The sequence below is a fragment of the Balaenoptera musculus genome, chromosome 17 (genome assembly GCF_009873245.2).
Source record: "Balaenoptera musculus isolate JJ_BM4_2016_0621 chromosome 17, mBalMus1.pri.v3, whole genome shotgun sequence".
NCBI classification, from domain to species: domain Eukaryota; kingdom Metazoa; phylum Chordata; class Mammalia; order Artiodactyla; family Balaenopteridae; genus Balaenoptera; species Balaenoptera musculus.
In genome coordinates, this window is record NC_045801.1 from 52,410,700 (window position 1) to 52,429,302 (window position 18,603).

The window sequence follows — 18,603 nt, forward strand, 5'->3', positions numbered from 1 at the left end:
CAAAGATCATTTGCATTATTATGAATATTCTACAACTTAGGTTGTAACATAGCTTAAAGACATTAAAAAGTGCAAGTAACTAAGAAAGGTACACTAGACAGGACATCCAATAAGTTCCCCACCCCGATTTCAAAGTATTTAAACAAGTTTTCATGACATTCTCTCCCTTCTTTTTTTTTTTAAATAATGCCTTGTTTATTTTTATTTTTACAGGAACAAAATAAAGTCATTATTATTATTACTGGATTTTAGAAACTTTAGTGTCTTTATGTTCTTTTATTCCCTTTTAAATGCCAGTTAATGTATTGGTTTTAGGGTTCCACAAAATTTGGGAAACATTTTGATAAACTTCTCTTACTAGATATGAACTTAATTGACCTGGATGTATTTCTGAGGGCCATGATTTAGCATATCACACTTTATGAAGGCTAAACACAGAGACCTGAAAGTAAAATATGTTCTTTTAATTGGTATCACTGTGAAGAGTTTAGACCAGTGAGTAGAAAGTAATGCATAGTATTTATTAATATCAAATTCAGATTTACAATATTTTCTTTATTTTTGCTGATGCATCTATATTCATTCATTCAGCAAATATTAAGTATCTGCTATACACTAGGCACCTATGAATTTATCTTCCTGGCAATGACTTTTTTCTTTGTTTACTTGTTTGTTTATTTATTTTATTGATATATAATTGACATACATTATATTATTTTCTGGTTTACAACATTATAATATTTTTTACACATGGAAGTAGGCAGTAGTTAAGTGACTAAGGCATATTAGGCCTTTTAAGCTTTGTGTGTGTGTGTGTGTGTGTGCGCACGAATTTAAAAATTTCGACCAAGAAGAAAGTGGTGAGAAACATGTTGGGCACTATGGAACTAAGGCTTCAATTACAAGGAAAATAATTTGAACTGTAAAGAGTTTGATATGTGTAGCTGGGGGTTGGGCAGGAGGTAGAGGCTTTGTGTTTGTGGGTATATATTTTAAAGCAAAGGTTACCTTTAAGAATGTATTCATTCATTAAACATTTTACATTTTAAAGTTTCTTATTTACAAAGATTTCTTTAAGGTCTTTTTTTCCTGTTGAAATACCTTCATCATGGTCTTCAGGTGGTGAAACATTAAACAGTAATTGTAAATAACAAGTGATTTTGACAGAACAGACAGAATGTTGATTAAGGTGAACTTGAATCCAGTAACACAGGAGTCCACTGAACATAAAGATAAGCCCATAGACATGCTCTATTTTAGGAGCCTGAATCAATGGCGTCAAAATCAGAAACAAAGATATAGCTATGCATCCAAATATAAATGGCAAAGGCACCTGAAAGTAAAAAACAAATATTAAGATTAGTGATGCCGTTGTCCTCAGGATTCTATAAACAACATAAGAACATTCTCTTTCTTATGGAACAAATGTTTCCAAACATCAGGAAGAAAAGTACAAATATATTTTCAAATATATTTAGAGGGACAGGGTCAGTATTACATTACAGAAAGTAAATCAATGGCAGACTGAATGATTGTAAAAAAGTGGAACTGTATTTTATTCATTCTATAGTTTTCATGAATGCCTACTCAATTCATCAGATATTGTCATTTATTTACTAAAATTAGTGCTTCGTTTTCAGGCATAGAAAAAATACATTTAAACATAATCAAAAATTATCTATGTCATTCTAGTATTAATCATTGAAGCATTCTTAGTTTTGGGAATTTGAAAATCCAGTAATGTCATAACTGAAATATTTGTTTATAATGCTTCTTTAAGGGAGCATGTGCCAGTCTTTCTTAGGGCAGCACCATCAAGTAATAGAAACAGCAGAAATACTGGAATCAGAAAAGTCTGGTTAGAAATGCAATCTCTAAAAAAAAAAAAAAAAAAATGCCATCTCTGTTATTTTAATTGCTCATTCTTTCAAGAAATATTCACTGAATTGCTTAGTGGCATGTGCCATGCTAAGGATACAGAGGTATTTAGGACAGATAAAGTTTCTTCTCCAGGGAGCTTGTGACACTGACTAGCAGTATAAATTTGGTCTACCTAATTAATCTGATCTTCAGACCCATTTGCAGAGAACAACCAGAAGGTGGTTCCCCAAGTGCCTGTTCTACAGGGACCCCAAACACGGCACAGTGAGACCCTCAGGGCCCCGCACCCTTACCACAACTGAAGGAAGGACACGGTGGGTCGGCGGGTACTAATGGATAATTATGTTCAGAGGTTTTTAATCAAATATTCCTGAAATATGTGTGTGTTGTGTGTTATTACGGTTTAAATATAAAGTCTGAGTGTCAAAAAAAAAGGGTCCTCTTAGACTCATTTGCAAAATGAGTTTTTTATCTAATGCTGGTCTCCTAAAATCTTTGTCAGAATTGCATACAGTGTACTTCAGTAAAATGTGCTCAACAAATGGCATTTCTTAATTAACTTTATAACAGTGATTTGTATACATTTCTTACTCTTCTATGAGGCTAAGAAGATTCTTGATGGAAAGATTCATCTTTATTTCTCTGAACTGCCTAGCAGAGTGCCTGAAATATAGCAGATAGTCACTGCATATTTGTTGAATGAATGGATGACTGAAATTCGAGATATTATTGTTCACTTTTTTCAACTTGGGACATGGCCAAGAGGGATCCATTTTTTGGGGGGGAAGAAAGTCAAAACTGTCTAAGCTAGTGTTTCTTAAAATATGATCAATCGACCTCTCTGCATAAGAATCTCCAAGATAATTGATAAATATACAGATTCCTAAGGCCCAACTAAGACCTACTAAATTAGAACCTCCAGGGGTGAGACTGGGAATTCAGATTTTTAACAAGCACACTCAAGTGGTTTTATGGTCGCTGGCATGAAATATGGGACTATAATTTTATTTTCCATACAATCTCTACAACCAGGAAGTATCTTAATTATATGGGCCACTGGATTATATTTATAACATGATTAAAGAATAAAACAAAGACTGTTTGGAAACTTTTAGGATTTACATTATAGCAAGGTATGGCTTATTTTATACCAAGGCAAAATAAATGAAAATTAAAAAAAAGAAATGAGGGAAATAAAGAAACATGGGTAAACAATAAATTTGGCTCACAAAATGCATGCCACAATGCCCCATATAGATTCTGAAAGCAGGCCACCAAAAGACATAAGCAAATCAGTTGTTTAGAAGAGGCCCAAGTATTCCTGATGCTAAGATCAGAGAAAATTTCCTCAGTGGATCCTTTATAGAATAAAAAATTTCATCACTATCTTTTCAGTAAATATAACAAAAATTTGGTCTCTGAAATCAGAATGTGTGGTTTAAATCCCAGCCCTGATCCTTTTATCTAGGGTAATTTACTTAATCTCTGAGCTCTAGGAGTCTCCTGAGTTAAATGGGGGTAAGGCTAAGAAAATCTATGCCAGCTGTTTGACCTGAATCTGCTCACCCCTCCTTCTAATTCACTTTCTATGCTATTGTCAGAATGGTCTTTTCAAATGAGAGTCTGATTTTATTTCTTTTGCATATGGTTGCTTAGGCAGTTCACACTCATACAAGCATACCCATCTGAGGGGGCAAAAGGGGGCTGATATCTAGCTCACCAGGCTCTGTGCCTGGGCACGGGGCTGGGGCTGCCTAGAGGGAGGGGTGCTTTATTATATTTTGCATGAAGACACTCTAGGAACCTACAGTAGCCCTGCTGACATTACCTAGAGGATAGTGATTCTATCTTGCTAGTTAAGTTCAGGTTCAAAATTTTTGTAATCACCTAAACTGAGGCTTAGATTAACATCTTACTGTATAAAATAAAGACCCTGTCAAGGCCATACACAAGAAGAGTATGCCACATCACCCTCATTTGTTCATGGACTGAGGAGATGCTTTTGAGCTGGGCAAAAAGCCCTCCCCTCAGAAGTGTTACTGCCTAGCTCCTGAAAGATGACAAAAAGGATAACATCTGTCTTCCTTGAGGAGAATCAGTTTTGACGTTTTACTCTAGAAAAATCAGACCAAATGCAGCCCATACAGTCAATTACACATCAGTAAGCTGGGAAATGGAGGTCTGGTTCAGATGTTTCATAAATTTGACTCATGACTGGTTAGAAGCATCTCATATAGAATAAGAGATTATATTCCTAGAAAGAGAATAGAAGTTTAATATTATCATTTTAATTTTCATTATCATCATAATTTTCATTATCATCATAATTTTCATTATCATCATTCATTTCATTATTATCATTTAATTTTGATTTACCTTGTAAGGTCTAGGTAGATTGGGCTCCTGGTACCTTAGTTTAAGTAAACCTATCATATGTAACCCTCTTAAAAACCATATTGCTAATCCTGAATATTTTATTAAATTGATCAAATCTGAGGTTATAATAACAACTGAAGTTAAGATGATTATCTGGCTGACAGCCATGGTTGGACACGAGTGGTTATTGAGCATCGAGAAGATCAAAGGCAGTTGTCCTTCTTGGCTTGCTGTGTAGATCATCCTTGATGCCGAAAGCACTGTACAACACATGCTGCTAAATATTGAAGTTGAAATTCCAAAAGAAATGACCCATTGCATGGAAGGGATTATTTTGTCCGTCCAGGTGACAGCAACAGCATCTATGAAAATTTTAGAAAAATTTCAAAAACGTCAGTCCCTTTGCTTGATTGAAACTATGGCAATAATTCTTCACTTTCTCCTCAACCATACCCTTTGTAATATGATTTTGCAGCTCCTTCCAAGAAAGGGAGTCTCTTTACTTATTCTTGAATACGGTCTGGCCTTGTGGTCTGTTTTGGCCAGAGAATGCATTGGAAGGGGTGATTTGCCACTGCATTTCAATCTGCCTTGGACTTGCTTTACATGATATCTATGATGTATTCATGGGTGCAAAATGGGCAATATATCTGGAATCAATCTTACCAGTGTGACATCAAGTATGAGATAGGCAGTCAGGCTGGGGCTGGTGAGATGGCATTGCTGGGGAGGTAGAGAGAATAATATCTATTCTGTAAATGATAAGTTGTTTAGAAAGGCTGACGTGTGGTGAGGGTGTGTGTCTGTGCAAGAGAAGGCAGGGGATGAGGATAGAAATTTAGGCTTGAATCAGATCTTGGAGAACCTGCCATGGTCAGGTTAGGAGTTGATAGTTGGTCTGAAGGAGGTGGTGATGGGCTGATGGGGTGGTGGTTGCAGCAGCTGTGAGAGTGAGATTGGGAGGAGATGCAAGAAAACAAGATGGTGGAATATTTAAGCAGGGAGATGACAGGATTAGATTTGCGTTTTATAGAGTCATCTCTAGAGACTGAGTGGAGGCTGGATTGGAAGGAGGAAGTTAGAGGTGAGCGTATAAATTAGGAGGTTATTGCTGTAAATGAAGTAAGAAAAATAAGGGCCTGGGCACTGAGTGGGGGAAAGAAGAGGAGGGAACACCCAAAGAGAGAGATGTTAGTGAGGTGGGTCTTTACAGAACTTGCTGCCTGGTTTGGAAGTAGGGTGAAAGGCAAATTATAGTTCTCCCCCTCATTTTAATAGTTAAAAAAATCTCCTTTAGGGCTTCCCTGGTGGCGCAGTGGTTGAGAATCTGCCTGCTAATGCAGGGGACAGGGGTTCGAGCCCTGGTCTGGGAAGATCCCACATGACACGGAGCAACTGGGCCCGTGAGCCACAACTACTGAGCCTGCGCGTCTGGAGCCCATGCTCCGCAACAAGAGTGGCCGTGATAGTGAGAGGCCCGTGCACCATGATGAAGAGTGGCCCCCGCTTACTGCAGCTAGAGGAAGCCCTGGCACAGAAACGAAGACCCAACACAGCCAAAAAAAAAAAAAAAAAAAAAAAAATTAATTAATTAAAGGTGCTAATAATTTAAAAAAAAATCTCCTTTAGTGTGTTACTGTATTCCTGTGAGACCAAATTGTGGGAAGTAACGTGTTTCTTTTTACTTTTAGAAATTGATATTTCTCTTTTTCTTTTCGAATCAACATAACATTTTTATACTAGTCTCAGAGAAGATGCATAAATACACCTTTTGACTTTTGGAACCATGTAAAATATAGGTTTTTTTTTTTTTTTTAAAGGAATTCCTTTATTTTTATTATCTATTTATTTATTTATTTATTTTTGGCTGTGTTGGGTCTTCGTTTCTGTGCAAGGGCTTTCTCTAGTTGCGGCAAGTGGGGGCCACTCTTCATCGCAGTGCGCAAGCCTCTCACTATCGCGGCCTCTCTTGTTGCGGAGCACAAGCTCCAGATGCGCTGGCTCAGTAGTTGCAGCTCATGGGCCTAGTTGCTCCGCGGCATGTGGGATCTTCCCAGACCAGGGCTCGAACCCGTGTCCCCTGCACCGGCAGGCAGACTCTCAACCACTGCGCCACCAGGGAAGCCCAAATATAGGTTTTTAAAAAATGACCTTCAAAGCTTCTTATTTTTGTAAAGGCTTTGAATGCAGATGATAGAGCAGAACTCCAGTTCAGTAATGTGGCTCACTAGACTGATCCTCTTTGTGACCTCTGGCCTTGAAAACACATCCCTTACAGGGGAATTCTAGTTACTGGAGTGACACAGTCAGCCCCTCCAAAACCACACACCCGATACGTGTTCATAGACCCCTGTGCCTATCTGTATATACAATATTTTTGGAGTCTATGTTTTTGTTGATGTATTATTTGACCTCTATCCAGAATATTTGAAGAGTTAGTTGTTCTCAATAAATGAATTTTCTAGATAACCAAACTTCTCTTCTTTCAGGAGTAACTATTTTTTAAAAATTAAAATTTTGTAGAATTTTTCTAATATATTTCAAATACTACTCTGCCTTTTTAAAGTAAAGTGAACATAATTTAACATTTTTTATAAAAGACCCAGTGGTGTCCTAAAAATTCATCACTTGATTCTGTGGAAATATAATTATTTGGTATTAAAATGATTTTTTTCTGATCATAAGTACAACATGCTAATTGTGGAAAATATGAATAGTATAAAAAAGGAAATAAAAGATATCTTGCAAGATTATCATTCAGATGGCGCCATTTACTATTAACTTTTTGTTGTATCTCCATTTAGTCATGTGTATGTTATATGATTATATGTATTAATAAAATTCATCATCTGATATATATTAATAAATATTCATACTATTGCTTGCTTTGCTAATAGACCCTATTAGTGGTGGTTATGCTTTGATTTGGTTTGCTTGTGTTGAGGCATTTTAGTATGGTGGTTGAGAACACAGGTCTTGGAGTCAAACAACCTGGATTTCAGTCTGTCTTTTTCAATTACTAGCTGTGTAACTTTGAGCACCATGCTTGATGGAATTGGGAAGAATATATTTTTGAAGGTCAGATTGCTGACCTTTGACAGTCGCAAATTGCTGTCCACATTTACAATCCATTACTAGCAATAACCTGAACAAGAAGTAATCTTTTATCATTAGAAGTGCATGACTGAGACCTATTTTTGAATCTTATCAATGCTGTTCATTATTTAACTTCCCTCCCTACAGTTTCCTCATCTGAAAAATGAAGATAATGAAGATGGTACTGCTTGTTCCAAACAACTGTTTTGAGGGCAGGTATCTGGGTGCACCTTTAAGGGTGGAACATCTTCTAACAAAGTGTTTCTTCTTTGCCTTCTTGCCTTGCTTGCTCCTGTTTCTCCTCACCTCTTTCCTCTTTCTCCTCCATGTCTCTCCTCCACCTCTTCTTCCTCCTCATTCTCTTTTCAGTTCTTGCTTCTTCACATTCTTCTACCCTTCGACCTTAGTCTTCAGCATGTGCTCATTTTTTTAATAGATTGTTTAGATGATTATTTTTCCTTTCTTGTGAAAACCAAAGCAGGACCACATCACATTTACACTCTTATGGGTGTATCGAAAAAATAGCAGTATATAGGAGTCCCTGTTTATTCAGAGGAGGTAGTAGTGACTATTTCCTCTTTGTCTAGACACATTCATACCTGCAGAGATGATTTCCCTGGGAGTCAAAACTGCCAGGTAGGATACATTAGCCAGTAAGTAAATCACAGCCACCATGGGAAGGACAGTAATCAGAGATTTGGGAATATTTTCACCAGGATTTTTTATCTCTCCTAAAAAACACAAATAAACTCATCAGAAAAGGTCATATTATTATGAGACTTTTGAAGACTTCTTTGTAATGAAAAGGATGAGAAAGTATTAATCATGTGTCTGTTGTTTCCTCATCTGCTTGACTGATTCTACTCCTTTGCAGGTTTTGCCTGAAAGCTTGGATTTCTCACCATCTTATACTAAAAATCCAATTATTCCAACTATTTCATGATTATGGATTTACAGTGATGGAAAAGACTATGTAATACAAGCTACTATGTATAAAATGATAAGCTACAAGGGTATATTGTACAGTACATAGTACATAGCCAATATTTTATGATAACTATAAATAGACTATAACCTTTAAAACCTGTGAATCACTATGTTGTACACCTGAAACTTATATAATGTTGTAAATCAACTATACCTCAATAAAAAAAGAGAAAGAAATGAAACAGGGATGAGAGCAGAGTGGGGGGAGGAAGTTTGCATTAAATAAGTTAGCCGAGAAATGACATTTGAGGGAAGACCTAAAAGAAGTGAGGGAGGGAACTATGGGAAGATCTCAGTGGGTAGCCTTCTATGCAAAGGAAACAGTTGGTGCAAAAGGAAAACAGACCCCCCCTCCCCCATGCCATGGCAGCCTTTTGTGAGCGCATCTATGTCTTGCTCTGTCACAGAGGCTTCCAAAGTGTAGTACTGAATACTCACGATAGCATCAAGGACATACTGTGCTTTGTCTACATTTCAAATACAGAGGAAACTGCAGGGACTCAGAGGGGTTAAGAGACTTGCCCAAGGTCACACAGCAAATATGTGGTGAGGGCAGGATTTTAACCAAGTTTGGTCTGACACCAGACAGTAACCACTGCACCCTCCAGCCTTCATGTAGCTAGATCTCTTTGACCTTGAGGTGATGGATTTCTTGGACAGAAGGTGCAGAGTTCTTTTTGACACTTACTCCCACCCTCTTGGATAGATGTCCTCAGTTGGGAAAATCTTTGAGCTCCAATACATAATAAAGTTTTTAAACCAAAAGCAGGGATGAGCTCAAGGCATCCAACAATGTTTGGGTCAGTTTCTGTCAATTGTAGGGGCCTTTTGGTCAGTTTCTGTCAATTGTAGGGACCTTACCTCAGGAGAGGAGACATTGCATCAACAGTGAATTCCTAAAATTGACCTATTATCTCAAAATTCCTAAACATCATACTGTTTTTCTTAAAAAGGAAGTTCAGGGGAGTGGTTAAGAGCATAGGCCTGGACCTAAATGGTCTGGGGTTCTAACCTGGCTGTGACCCTCACTAGCTGTTGGACCTTGGGAAACAGGTTTTGCAGTTGGCAACAAAGATTGCCAGCCCACAGATTTGTACAAATAAAAAATGTACAATCGTTTAAAAAAAAGACTGTTTGGTATGTAGCATGTCCCTTCATCCCATCTGAGATACGTAATTTCTCCCTTTTTTCAGAAGTAACGTTTCTCTCATCATCTCTTTCCCTCAAGCAAACTGACCTCTGAGGAAGTTCCTTTCTCATCCTTACTCTCCCAAGCAACCTTTTCCTACCTAGGCAAATTTACTGTATTAAAATGACTACTGGGTCATCATAAGTAAGAAAGGTGTGAATGGAATTCAGGATCTTATGGGTTATGAATAAAGTAATAAGAGGAAAACAATTTAGAGTCCATCAGGCAGTCAAGAGATTGTTTGAATCTACTCAAGCAGTGAAGGAAATTTGTCGTAAGCCGTGTAGAAGCGAGACAGTCTGTCCATCCAAATTCCGATCGGAAAGAAATCAGGCGATATTGATATAAAATCAATGTCAGCTGAATTGTGAGGTCTTCGGGTCCCCTATTACTATAGTAACGGTGTGACAGAACCAGCCTGTGCATATGTGACTTGAAGCATCAAGTGCTCAGATCACATGTCTTATCTTGAATCTGGGAAGTGTAAGTAACTGTGTAAGCTGGGATGGTCCACCCAGCAGCTTCAATCACCTGAGATAGTGACCCTGATCCCCTGTGTGGGTAAATGACTTTACAACTTGACTGGCAGGTTCTCCTCTCCTCCAGCTTCTGTGAATAATGGCTGCTAGTTCCCCGTAGCTGAACCCTTCTCCTGAGAATTGCCCTCAGTCCTTGGGTGATTTGGCAGGGAAGGGAGGAAGCTGCCTTGCTTAGAAAAATCTAGAAGTTTACATTCTCCCCTCAGAGGCAACCCACAGTCATTGACGCATCGATAAAAGGTACAAAAGCCCATCCCTAATGCCTCTAGTTGGGAACATTTCGTATTATTCCTATTCTAGCAGTACTGTCTAATAAAAATATACTGTGAGCCATTTATGTAATTTTAAATTTTCTAGTAGCTACATAAAAGAAAAACCAGTGAAATGGAATTGTTAATATATATTTATCCCCAGATATCCAAAATGTTATCATTGCAGTATATAACATTTATAAAAAAGTATTAATGAGCTATTGGACATTGTTTTGCTCATTCAAGATTTTGATTTCTGGTGTGTATTTTACACCTATGGAGCACCTCCCTTTGACTAACTACATTTTAGATGCTCACTAGCCACATGTGGCTGGTGGTTACCAGGTTGGACAGTGCGGCTCTGTAGGATCTGGCCGAGGCTAGACTTCAGCTGAAACCACACGTTTGTACAGCTCCACCCCCACCCTGCCACCTTGTCCTGTTTCCTTCACTCCTCACAGCTGTCTCTTGGAAGTAAGCCCTCAATAAAGTGCTTGCACAAGGATCCCCACCTCAGGCTCTGCTTCTAGGAAACCCAATATAAGATGGGACTGTTTCAACTTAAATACAGTAATGATCAGGTAAATGAAAACCTTTGATACCATTTATTTTCTGCTAAATTACACAATTTGTGCCAGTGTCTAATTTTTATGAGAATCTGGCGTGTTAGATAACCTGAAAGAACAACCTTGCTACTTAAATTTTAAATGTAAATGAATTTTCAGATGTGCGATTTTAAGTTGCAAGTATAGGAGACATTGTTTATGAACAGTATTTAAGTGTACAAGAGAACTTAAAATTCATCATATTTAAGACAATATTTTAGTGTTACAGGACATAAGTGATTAGAAAGGCTTTGCAAGTCAGACATTTAAAGTGCTTAAAAATTAAATACATTTTAACATACAATTAAAACAGTTTATAAATTGTGAGTGAGGTTATATTCTTTAGTGACATTTAATATGTTCAATTTAGTAATCAACCACTTATTAAAAAACAAGAAAAAGTGAATTTTATGTAAAATTTTTAGTTTTATATATGTATATCATTATTTATAAGTTAAAATTAATGGTTTATGAAAACTTATGATTTTTAATTTATACCATAAGAAAATTGACTAATAATTTTAACTCCAACTTTGGAAAGTTATAAAACTCACATTAACATCTAACATGGATTTTTTTTTTCTTTAAGAAGCGAAGAGTAAAAGATAAGAAAAATTTAACCTGTGCCAGCTTAACGATTTCTTCCTCATCCTACTCTTTTCCCACCACTGTTCAAAAAACAACATCCTTTATAAAGAGTCCTTTGAGAATATTGTCTCTTGGCTCAGCCTGGCTGTTTTTAATGTGGAAAATTCCTTATCCTCTCTAACAGATCCCAACTTTGGTCAAATCCTTAGGACCTGGGAGTATTACCAAATTTTAAGTGTGTCTAGGAAAACAGTGGCTTGTGTTTCCTGCGGTATTCTTGTCTTCAGTGTAAACTAAGACCAGGGCCTCTGATCTCCAACCATAGGAGAGGAGCAGCTTATGGTGGGGGCCTTGTCTGCTTAGACTCTCCTGCTTGGTCTCCCATACAAGCAGGGGAAAGTTTTGTCTAATGAGCCTTTTTTTCTCTCCCATGTGTGCACAACTTTAGTTTCCGGAGGAGTAAGCTGGATTTCTTGAGGGTGAATGAAGTCTGTCATAGATTTCCATCTTGCAGCAACTTAAGAGAATGGGTGCTTCATGCTCACCAGTTCTCAAGAAGTCCTTTTTTACCCCCTGAAACTGAGATACAGTACCCCTCCCCCCACCCCACATCTGCAGTTTCACTTTCCATGGTTTCATTTACCTGCGGTTAACCGTGGTCTGAAAATATTAAATAGAACATTCCAGAAGTAAACAATTCATAAAATTTAAATTGCATGCTGTTCTGAGTATTGTGATGAAATCTCATGCCATCCTGCTTGTCCTGCCCAGGACGAGAATCATCCCTTTTTCTAGGATCCACGCTGTATATGCTACCGTCCTGATCCCTTAATACAAGGAAAAACGTCGTATATATAGGGTTCAGTCCTATCCTTGGTTTCAGGCATCCATTGGGCGTCTTGGAACATATCCCCTGTGGATAAGGGGGGACTACTGTATATTGCAACATGCTAAGTGTCAGGAGGAGGGTTTCCAAGTATTCATGTATATTCTGTCTCTGAAAAGTTCTTCTAACAGGAAGCCAATCAGGGTATTGCTCCGGCTACAAGTCACCACTTGTTCTGGGCCACCTTGTGCATAGAGCTGGGGAACTACCCTTTTCAAGTCTGCTTTCAGGACTTTGGCAGAGGAGTGGATGCAAATCTAAGTGGGTGGAGCCATTATTAATGCAACTTCCTCTAAGGGTCCGCCAATACTGTATATCTCTATTTCTCCTCCTAAATTCCCTTCACTAACAATGGGAATTCTAGGCAGATTATTAAATCTGAGGGTCTCTTTAAACTGCTCACAATATTAACGTGCTTTGTGTGATGCTGATTTTCTAAACAGCATACCATGGTATCTTGTCTGATTGTTTCTTGCAAAAGTCACACAAGTCATGTTATGGAAGCAGTGGCCTTTTGTCCTTTTGTAATTGAGTGGATAGAACTCGAGTCCCAACAGTTCTGTATGTCAATAGAGACTCCTTTGAATATTGGCAGACCTGCTACTGAGATGGATGCACTGATGGCTTTGAGACCTAATATAATTCCTTATTTCAGAGGTAAATATAAAGGATGTATAGTGGTGCTTGGGATGCAGTGTTATCCCTTTGGGAGGCCCTGGCATAAGAATCTAGACACAAGCTATCTATTCTGTTTACAATTGGTCAGGAATATGACAGCTCAGGAACTCGGAGAACCAAACTTGAGGGAGATAGTTCTTTCTAGCCAGGATCACCCTATTTTGAGACGGAAGAAGCCAGATCTCTAAATTTGGTAAGTTAATGAAGTGCTGGTTCTGATAGCCAGCCCCATTCAATTAGCCACAAGTTCTGGCCATGTTACTGTACTCATCACATTCGACCTTCTGCTCTAATAGTCTGCAGATCCAGAAAATTTCACTAGACATTTCAAACACAACCCTATTGATCTGAAGTTACATTTCTCTATCAGTTCCAGTTATGGGATTCTTGTCCTTAATTCAAGGTTTAACTTGTTTGATAACAAATCAAACCAAGGAGTAGGAGGAGAATGAGATGGGTGCTTCAAACAGAATTGGGTCTAAAGCTGCATTGTGCTGTGTCTTTAGGTAATGATCACTATCAAGAACACCTGGGCTTGCTCTAGTGCAATGCTTTACTTTAGCCAAGGGATGCACTAACATCTGGGTATTTATTTTTGCAAAACCCACCACTGCCCACTGACTAGGTGACTCCTGGAGGATGCAGTTCCAAAAGCAGTGACCTGTGAAACTCTGCCTCCATATATATCCAATATTTTCACTTATAACTTATGTGCCTTTTAATGGCCAAACTAGCAGCAAGATGACTGCTGGCATAATTAATTTGTGCTAGGTAAATTAAAGTCTTATTTGAAAAGCCTTGATATTTTAAAATTCGTTAATTTTATTGCAAGAAATTTCAATGTTACATTTGTCAATTAAAAAAGGAAAATGCTAAAGTACTTAAAAATCATATCAACTGTTAAATTTTTAGTAATCTACATGAGTGAGCAAAGTGTCTCATTGACCGGGGAACATAAAAAAAATTCAATAATTCAAGAATTTAGAATTTGAAGAAATCATTAAAAGTTTTGATAAAGTATTAAGGACATTTCAAACACAAAATCTATAGCAACGTTATATTTAGAGGAACAAACTCCAGTTTCTTATTAAAATTTTTGCAAAGATTTTGTTTGGAAGTTTTATATAACTTCAAGATTTAATATATTCCTTAAAATTTAAAATTCCTATAATTTTAAAATGAAAAAGAAATATAGTGAATTGTTTTCTATTTATTTCTTTTGTTTACTCTAGAGAGCTATGCAACTATTACCAAATTCATTTGGTACCATGACATCAGAGGGGGCAGCATTACCCTGCAGAAACAACAGTGCATATAAGCAGGGAAGTATGGATATTATACCAGTCCTTGAAATTGTAAAAAATGGGAAGCATTTAAAATACCACTAATGTGAAAGTGCAGTAAAGCCATTCTAAGGAATATTATGCAGCAGTTAAAAGAATGTGTCAGATGACTAAGAACTAATATGGAAATTTCTCTAAGACATATTGTGGAATCAAAATTAGGATGTGACATTTTACCAATGTGGTAGGAGATATATAAAATCTGTGATAGCTTTATTTTTTTGCAAATGGATTATGTTAATATATTTCTTATATAATTGATTTTTAACTCAAAATGTCTTGAAAAATTGTTAGAATAAAGTACGGTAAAATCTGAGAGTGGTCTTAATTTTCTCTTGAAAACTTTATAAAATTCCCAAGTTTGTGATAGGTGAATGACCTGAAAAACACTAAATTCTGTGTATATTATATAGATAAGTATCTACCAAGTCTTAATGATGATTAAACTACATACATGTAGAGCATGCAGAACAGATTTAATTCAATTCCTTGCAAATAAACAAATCAGATATATCTTTCTCCACAGATTTGTAGACAAAACTTTATGCCTGCGACAAAAATATTTCAGAAAAAGATTTACCTGCTATGCTGTTCAGGATTGACGTGCCAGAATATGCAAACAATCCTTGTAGGAAGGCTTCTGCAATCTGTGAGACTTTAGGAAGTTCAGCGTCGAAAGCGTTCTCAAACCTGGCCACGTTCTCTTTTTTCCCAATCCCTAACAGTACAATCCCAGAGAGGGAAATGAAGCAAAGGACAGTCATCTTTGCCACAGTACTGATAGTTTGAAACCAAGCCACTGTTTGCACCCCTCGAGTATTTAGAAGTCCCAAAGACCACAGAAAAGCCAAAGCTAGACACTTCTTTGGTAGCTCTGGAGCTGGGCACCCGGCATAGAAAGGTTGAATTGTATAGGTAGATAATAACAAGGTTTCAGTAGCTAGTCTTAAGGGATGAGTAAAAAGTTTGATCCAAAGACTGAGGAAAGCAACAGAGGATCCAAGAGATCTTTTGAGGAAATAATACTGTGCTCCACTTCTAGGGAATGTTGTCCCCAGCTCTGCGTGACTGAGAGCGGAGATCAAAGTCAGCACAGCACAAGCAGCCCAAATACTCAGGGAGACAGCTACATTCAGTGAGGAATATTTTAATACCCCTTTAGGAGACACAAAGATTCCTGCCCCTATTGTGGCACTAAATATTAAAATGTTTCCACGGAAGAATCCTATTGCCCTCAGGAGTTGCATGCTTTTGCCTTTTTCCTGTTTTTTTTTTAATCCTGAAAAATAATTTTAAAATTTCATGTGGATTGCTAACTCTTATACATTCCCCCCATGATTCTTCTGCAACGTGCTTTCTTGATTTAACCATTGTCCTTACATAAGCATTTTATTACTGCCGTTAACTTGGTTTTGAAAATGATTAACTTGTGAATTGTTCTAAGATTCTGTGAACTCTTTTAAGGCCAGAGTTAAAATGTTTCTCATGTTAATTATTCAAAAATTCAAATATGCCCGGTGATGGCTGCACAACATTGTGAATATGACTAATGCCACTGAATTGTACGCTTAAAAATGGTCAAAGTGACAAATTTTGTGTTATATGTATTTTGCCACAAGTTTTAAAAAGTTGTAATATACAAAAACCGTTTCTAAATGGGGGAGTCGTATGGTATGTGAATTATATCTCAACCACAGGTACTCTTTTTTTTTTTTTTTTTTTAATTTTTACTTTTTTTATTATTTATTTATTTATTTATTTATGGCTGTGTTGGGTCTTCGTTTCTGTGCGAGGGCTTTCTCCAGTTGCGGCAAGTGGGGGCCACTCTTCATCGCGGTGCGCGGGCCTCTCACTATCGCGGCCTCTCTTGTTGCGGAGCACAGGCTCCAGACGCGCAGGCTCAGCAATTGTGGCTCACGGGCCCGGTTGCTCCGCGGCATGCGGGATCTTCCCAGACCAGGGCTCGAACCCGTGTCCCCTGCATTGGCAGGCAGATTCTCAACCACTGCGCCACCAGGGAAGCCCCACAGGTACTCTTGAGGAAAATTTTACCCTGAATTGAACTTACTGCTGTTGGAGATAAATGAGGTTGCTGGGGTTTCTATTTACTGATTCCTGATCCAAGGATGTTCCTAAGCATGCAGTAGATGTCTGTCTGGATTATTTATTGTATTACTTGTAGTTCTGGAATTAGAGCTGCACACAAGAAAAGGAGCTGGGGAAAAAAGAAAAAAGAAAAAAAAAAAAAAGGAAAGGAGCTGGGGATGGACCACTCCAAGTACATAGAACTAGCAAGTATTTAAGCTTAGGGACAAGAATGCTGGCATTGGAGGTTTGAAGTGATTGGACTCTTGATATATTTTTAAAGTAGACCCTATAGAATTTGCTGATGATTTAGATGTGGGGTTATGAGAGATTGAAAGGAATAAGATTGACCAAGGTATGTGGGCCTGGCAACTGGAAGAATGAAGGTGCCTTTACAGTTTCTATTTATGAATGTATCTATCTGCCTTTTGATGACCTTTTTTCACTATTAAATTCAATGCTGCATGAACATTTTTTACAATTTCTTCTTTAATCCATATTTGAGTTTAGGATATTCATAGGAAAGGAATTGCTAGTTCACAGGGTTCTGCTGTTTTATTAGATGATTCCAAATTTCACAGCTTTGTCAACATTTAGTATTGTCAGACTTAACGTTTTTGCTGATCTAATGGATGTGAAATTATATCCCAGAAGTATATTAGACTTGTGCCCATATTATACATGTTTACTCTGCTTTCTGTATTTCCATCTTTTACTTCTTTCTCCATGTTTCTGTCTAGGTATTTTATTTTGATGTATCTTCTGATTCACCAGTTACATATTGCCAAATGCTTCTAGGGGAGAAGTGATGCTGAATGTCAGGCTCACTTCTCCAGTTTTCTTTTTTCTTCAGGATTTTGACTGCTTAAACCCTTACTGCTTTGCTATATTTCTTATTTTTTCAAATAGACATCTTAATATTTTATACATTTTAAATTATTTTTAGTGGGAGGGTTGTTTTGGTACAAGCTAGTCCACTCACTTGGAAAGAGAAGCCTCTGCTTATATCTACTTGTACATAACAGGCAACTTCAATACTGATATATTAAGGTGGAACTCTTGTTACCATTCTAATTTGTCTCAAGCCTCAGTAGATTTCATTACCACTCAATTGATCAAAACTATATTTAAATCTCTTTGATACTTTCCTTCATCCCCCACATCTAATCCATTACCAAGTCCTCTTGGTTCTATTTCCAAATCATATCTTTATTTGACCATGTATCTCCGATTCTACTACAAATAAGTTGATCTTAGTCGCTCTCATTTTTCTTTTAGGTAATGGTGAAAAACTCTGAACTCATCTTTCTGCTTTAGCTCCTGTCTTTTCCAACCCATTCTCCACAGAAAAAGATAGACTACTCTAAAAGTAAATTTAATGTTCTTTCATTTTTTGATTAAATTTAGAATTAGGTACATTGTGTTTATTTTCACTTGTAAATTCTATCTTTTGAACATTTTCATACTACTTGATGCTGGTGTGTAATTCATAATTGACCTTAGACTCAGATTACTTGCTTAATAATTATTTTCTTATTAATTCTAATATATTGATAATCATTTAGTCTGTAGATAATGACAGTTTTGGTGTTTTTTCCTTTTTCTTTTCCTTTCTATTGTTTTAAAATCTTTTGATATCTAGGACATACTTTAGAGAGATAAACATACAAGAATGATCACAGCAGTATTGTTTCTCTTTGTAAAAATTTTAAAGCCATATAAATGTCCGTCAAACAGCAGAATGAAAATATATATTTTATTACATTTACGCAATGCAATATCACAAAGCTGTCAATATGAATGAACTAGAGATAATACTGTTAATGCATATATATTTAAAAGCACAAAATTGAACAAAAGAGCAAGTTGCACTGTATATATACATAATATACATAGTATGTGGCTATATAGTGTTAATATTAAAAAAGAATGTCATCTATTATTTATGATACATACATACATGATAAAAATATAATGATATTCAAGATAGGGGCTACTTCTTTTTTTTTTTCTCTTTGGCCACATCACGCAGCATGTGGGATCTTAGCTCCTCCAGCAGGGATCGAACCTGTGCCCCCTGCAGTGGAACTGTGGAGTCT

The 18,603-nt window shown here is 37.0% G+C and overlaps 1 protein-coding gene across 3 annotated transcripts; it reads right to left on the bottom strand.

Annotated features, from left to right (window-relative positions):
- Positions 1 to 443: 443 nt before the first annotated feature.
- LOC118883239 (solute carrier family 7 member 13-like) lies at positions 444 to 15,784 on the bottom strand. Of its 3 annotated transcripts, none has more exons than XM_036829807.1 (4): positions 15,000 to 15,784; positions 7,953 to 8,084; positions 4,258 to 4,619; positions 444 to 1,333 (listed from the first exon to the last, which is right to left on the bottom strand). In XM_036829807.1, the coding sequence occupies exons 1-4, from the start codon at positions 15,664 to 15,666 to the stop codon at positions 1,046 to 1,048; spliced, it is 1,449 nt and encodes a 482-aa protein (XP_036685702.1). In that variant the 5' UTR covers positions 15,667 to 15,784; the 3' UTR covers positions 444 to 1,045. The 3 variants fall into 3 exon arrangements, with proteins under 3 accessions (XP_036685702.1, XP_036685703.1, XP_036685704.1); XM_036829809.1 differs by lacking the exon at positions 444 to 1,333 and adding an exon at positions 1,908 to 4,173 and having other exon boundaries at positions 4,248 to 4,619; positions 15,000 to 15,765; XM_036829808.1 differs by lacking the exon at positions 7,953 to 8,084 and having other exon boundaries at positions 15,000 to 15,765.
- Positions 15,785 to 18,603: the final 2,819 nt, after the last annotated feature.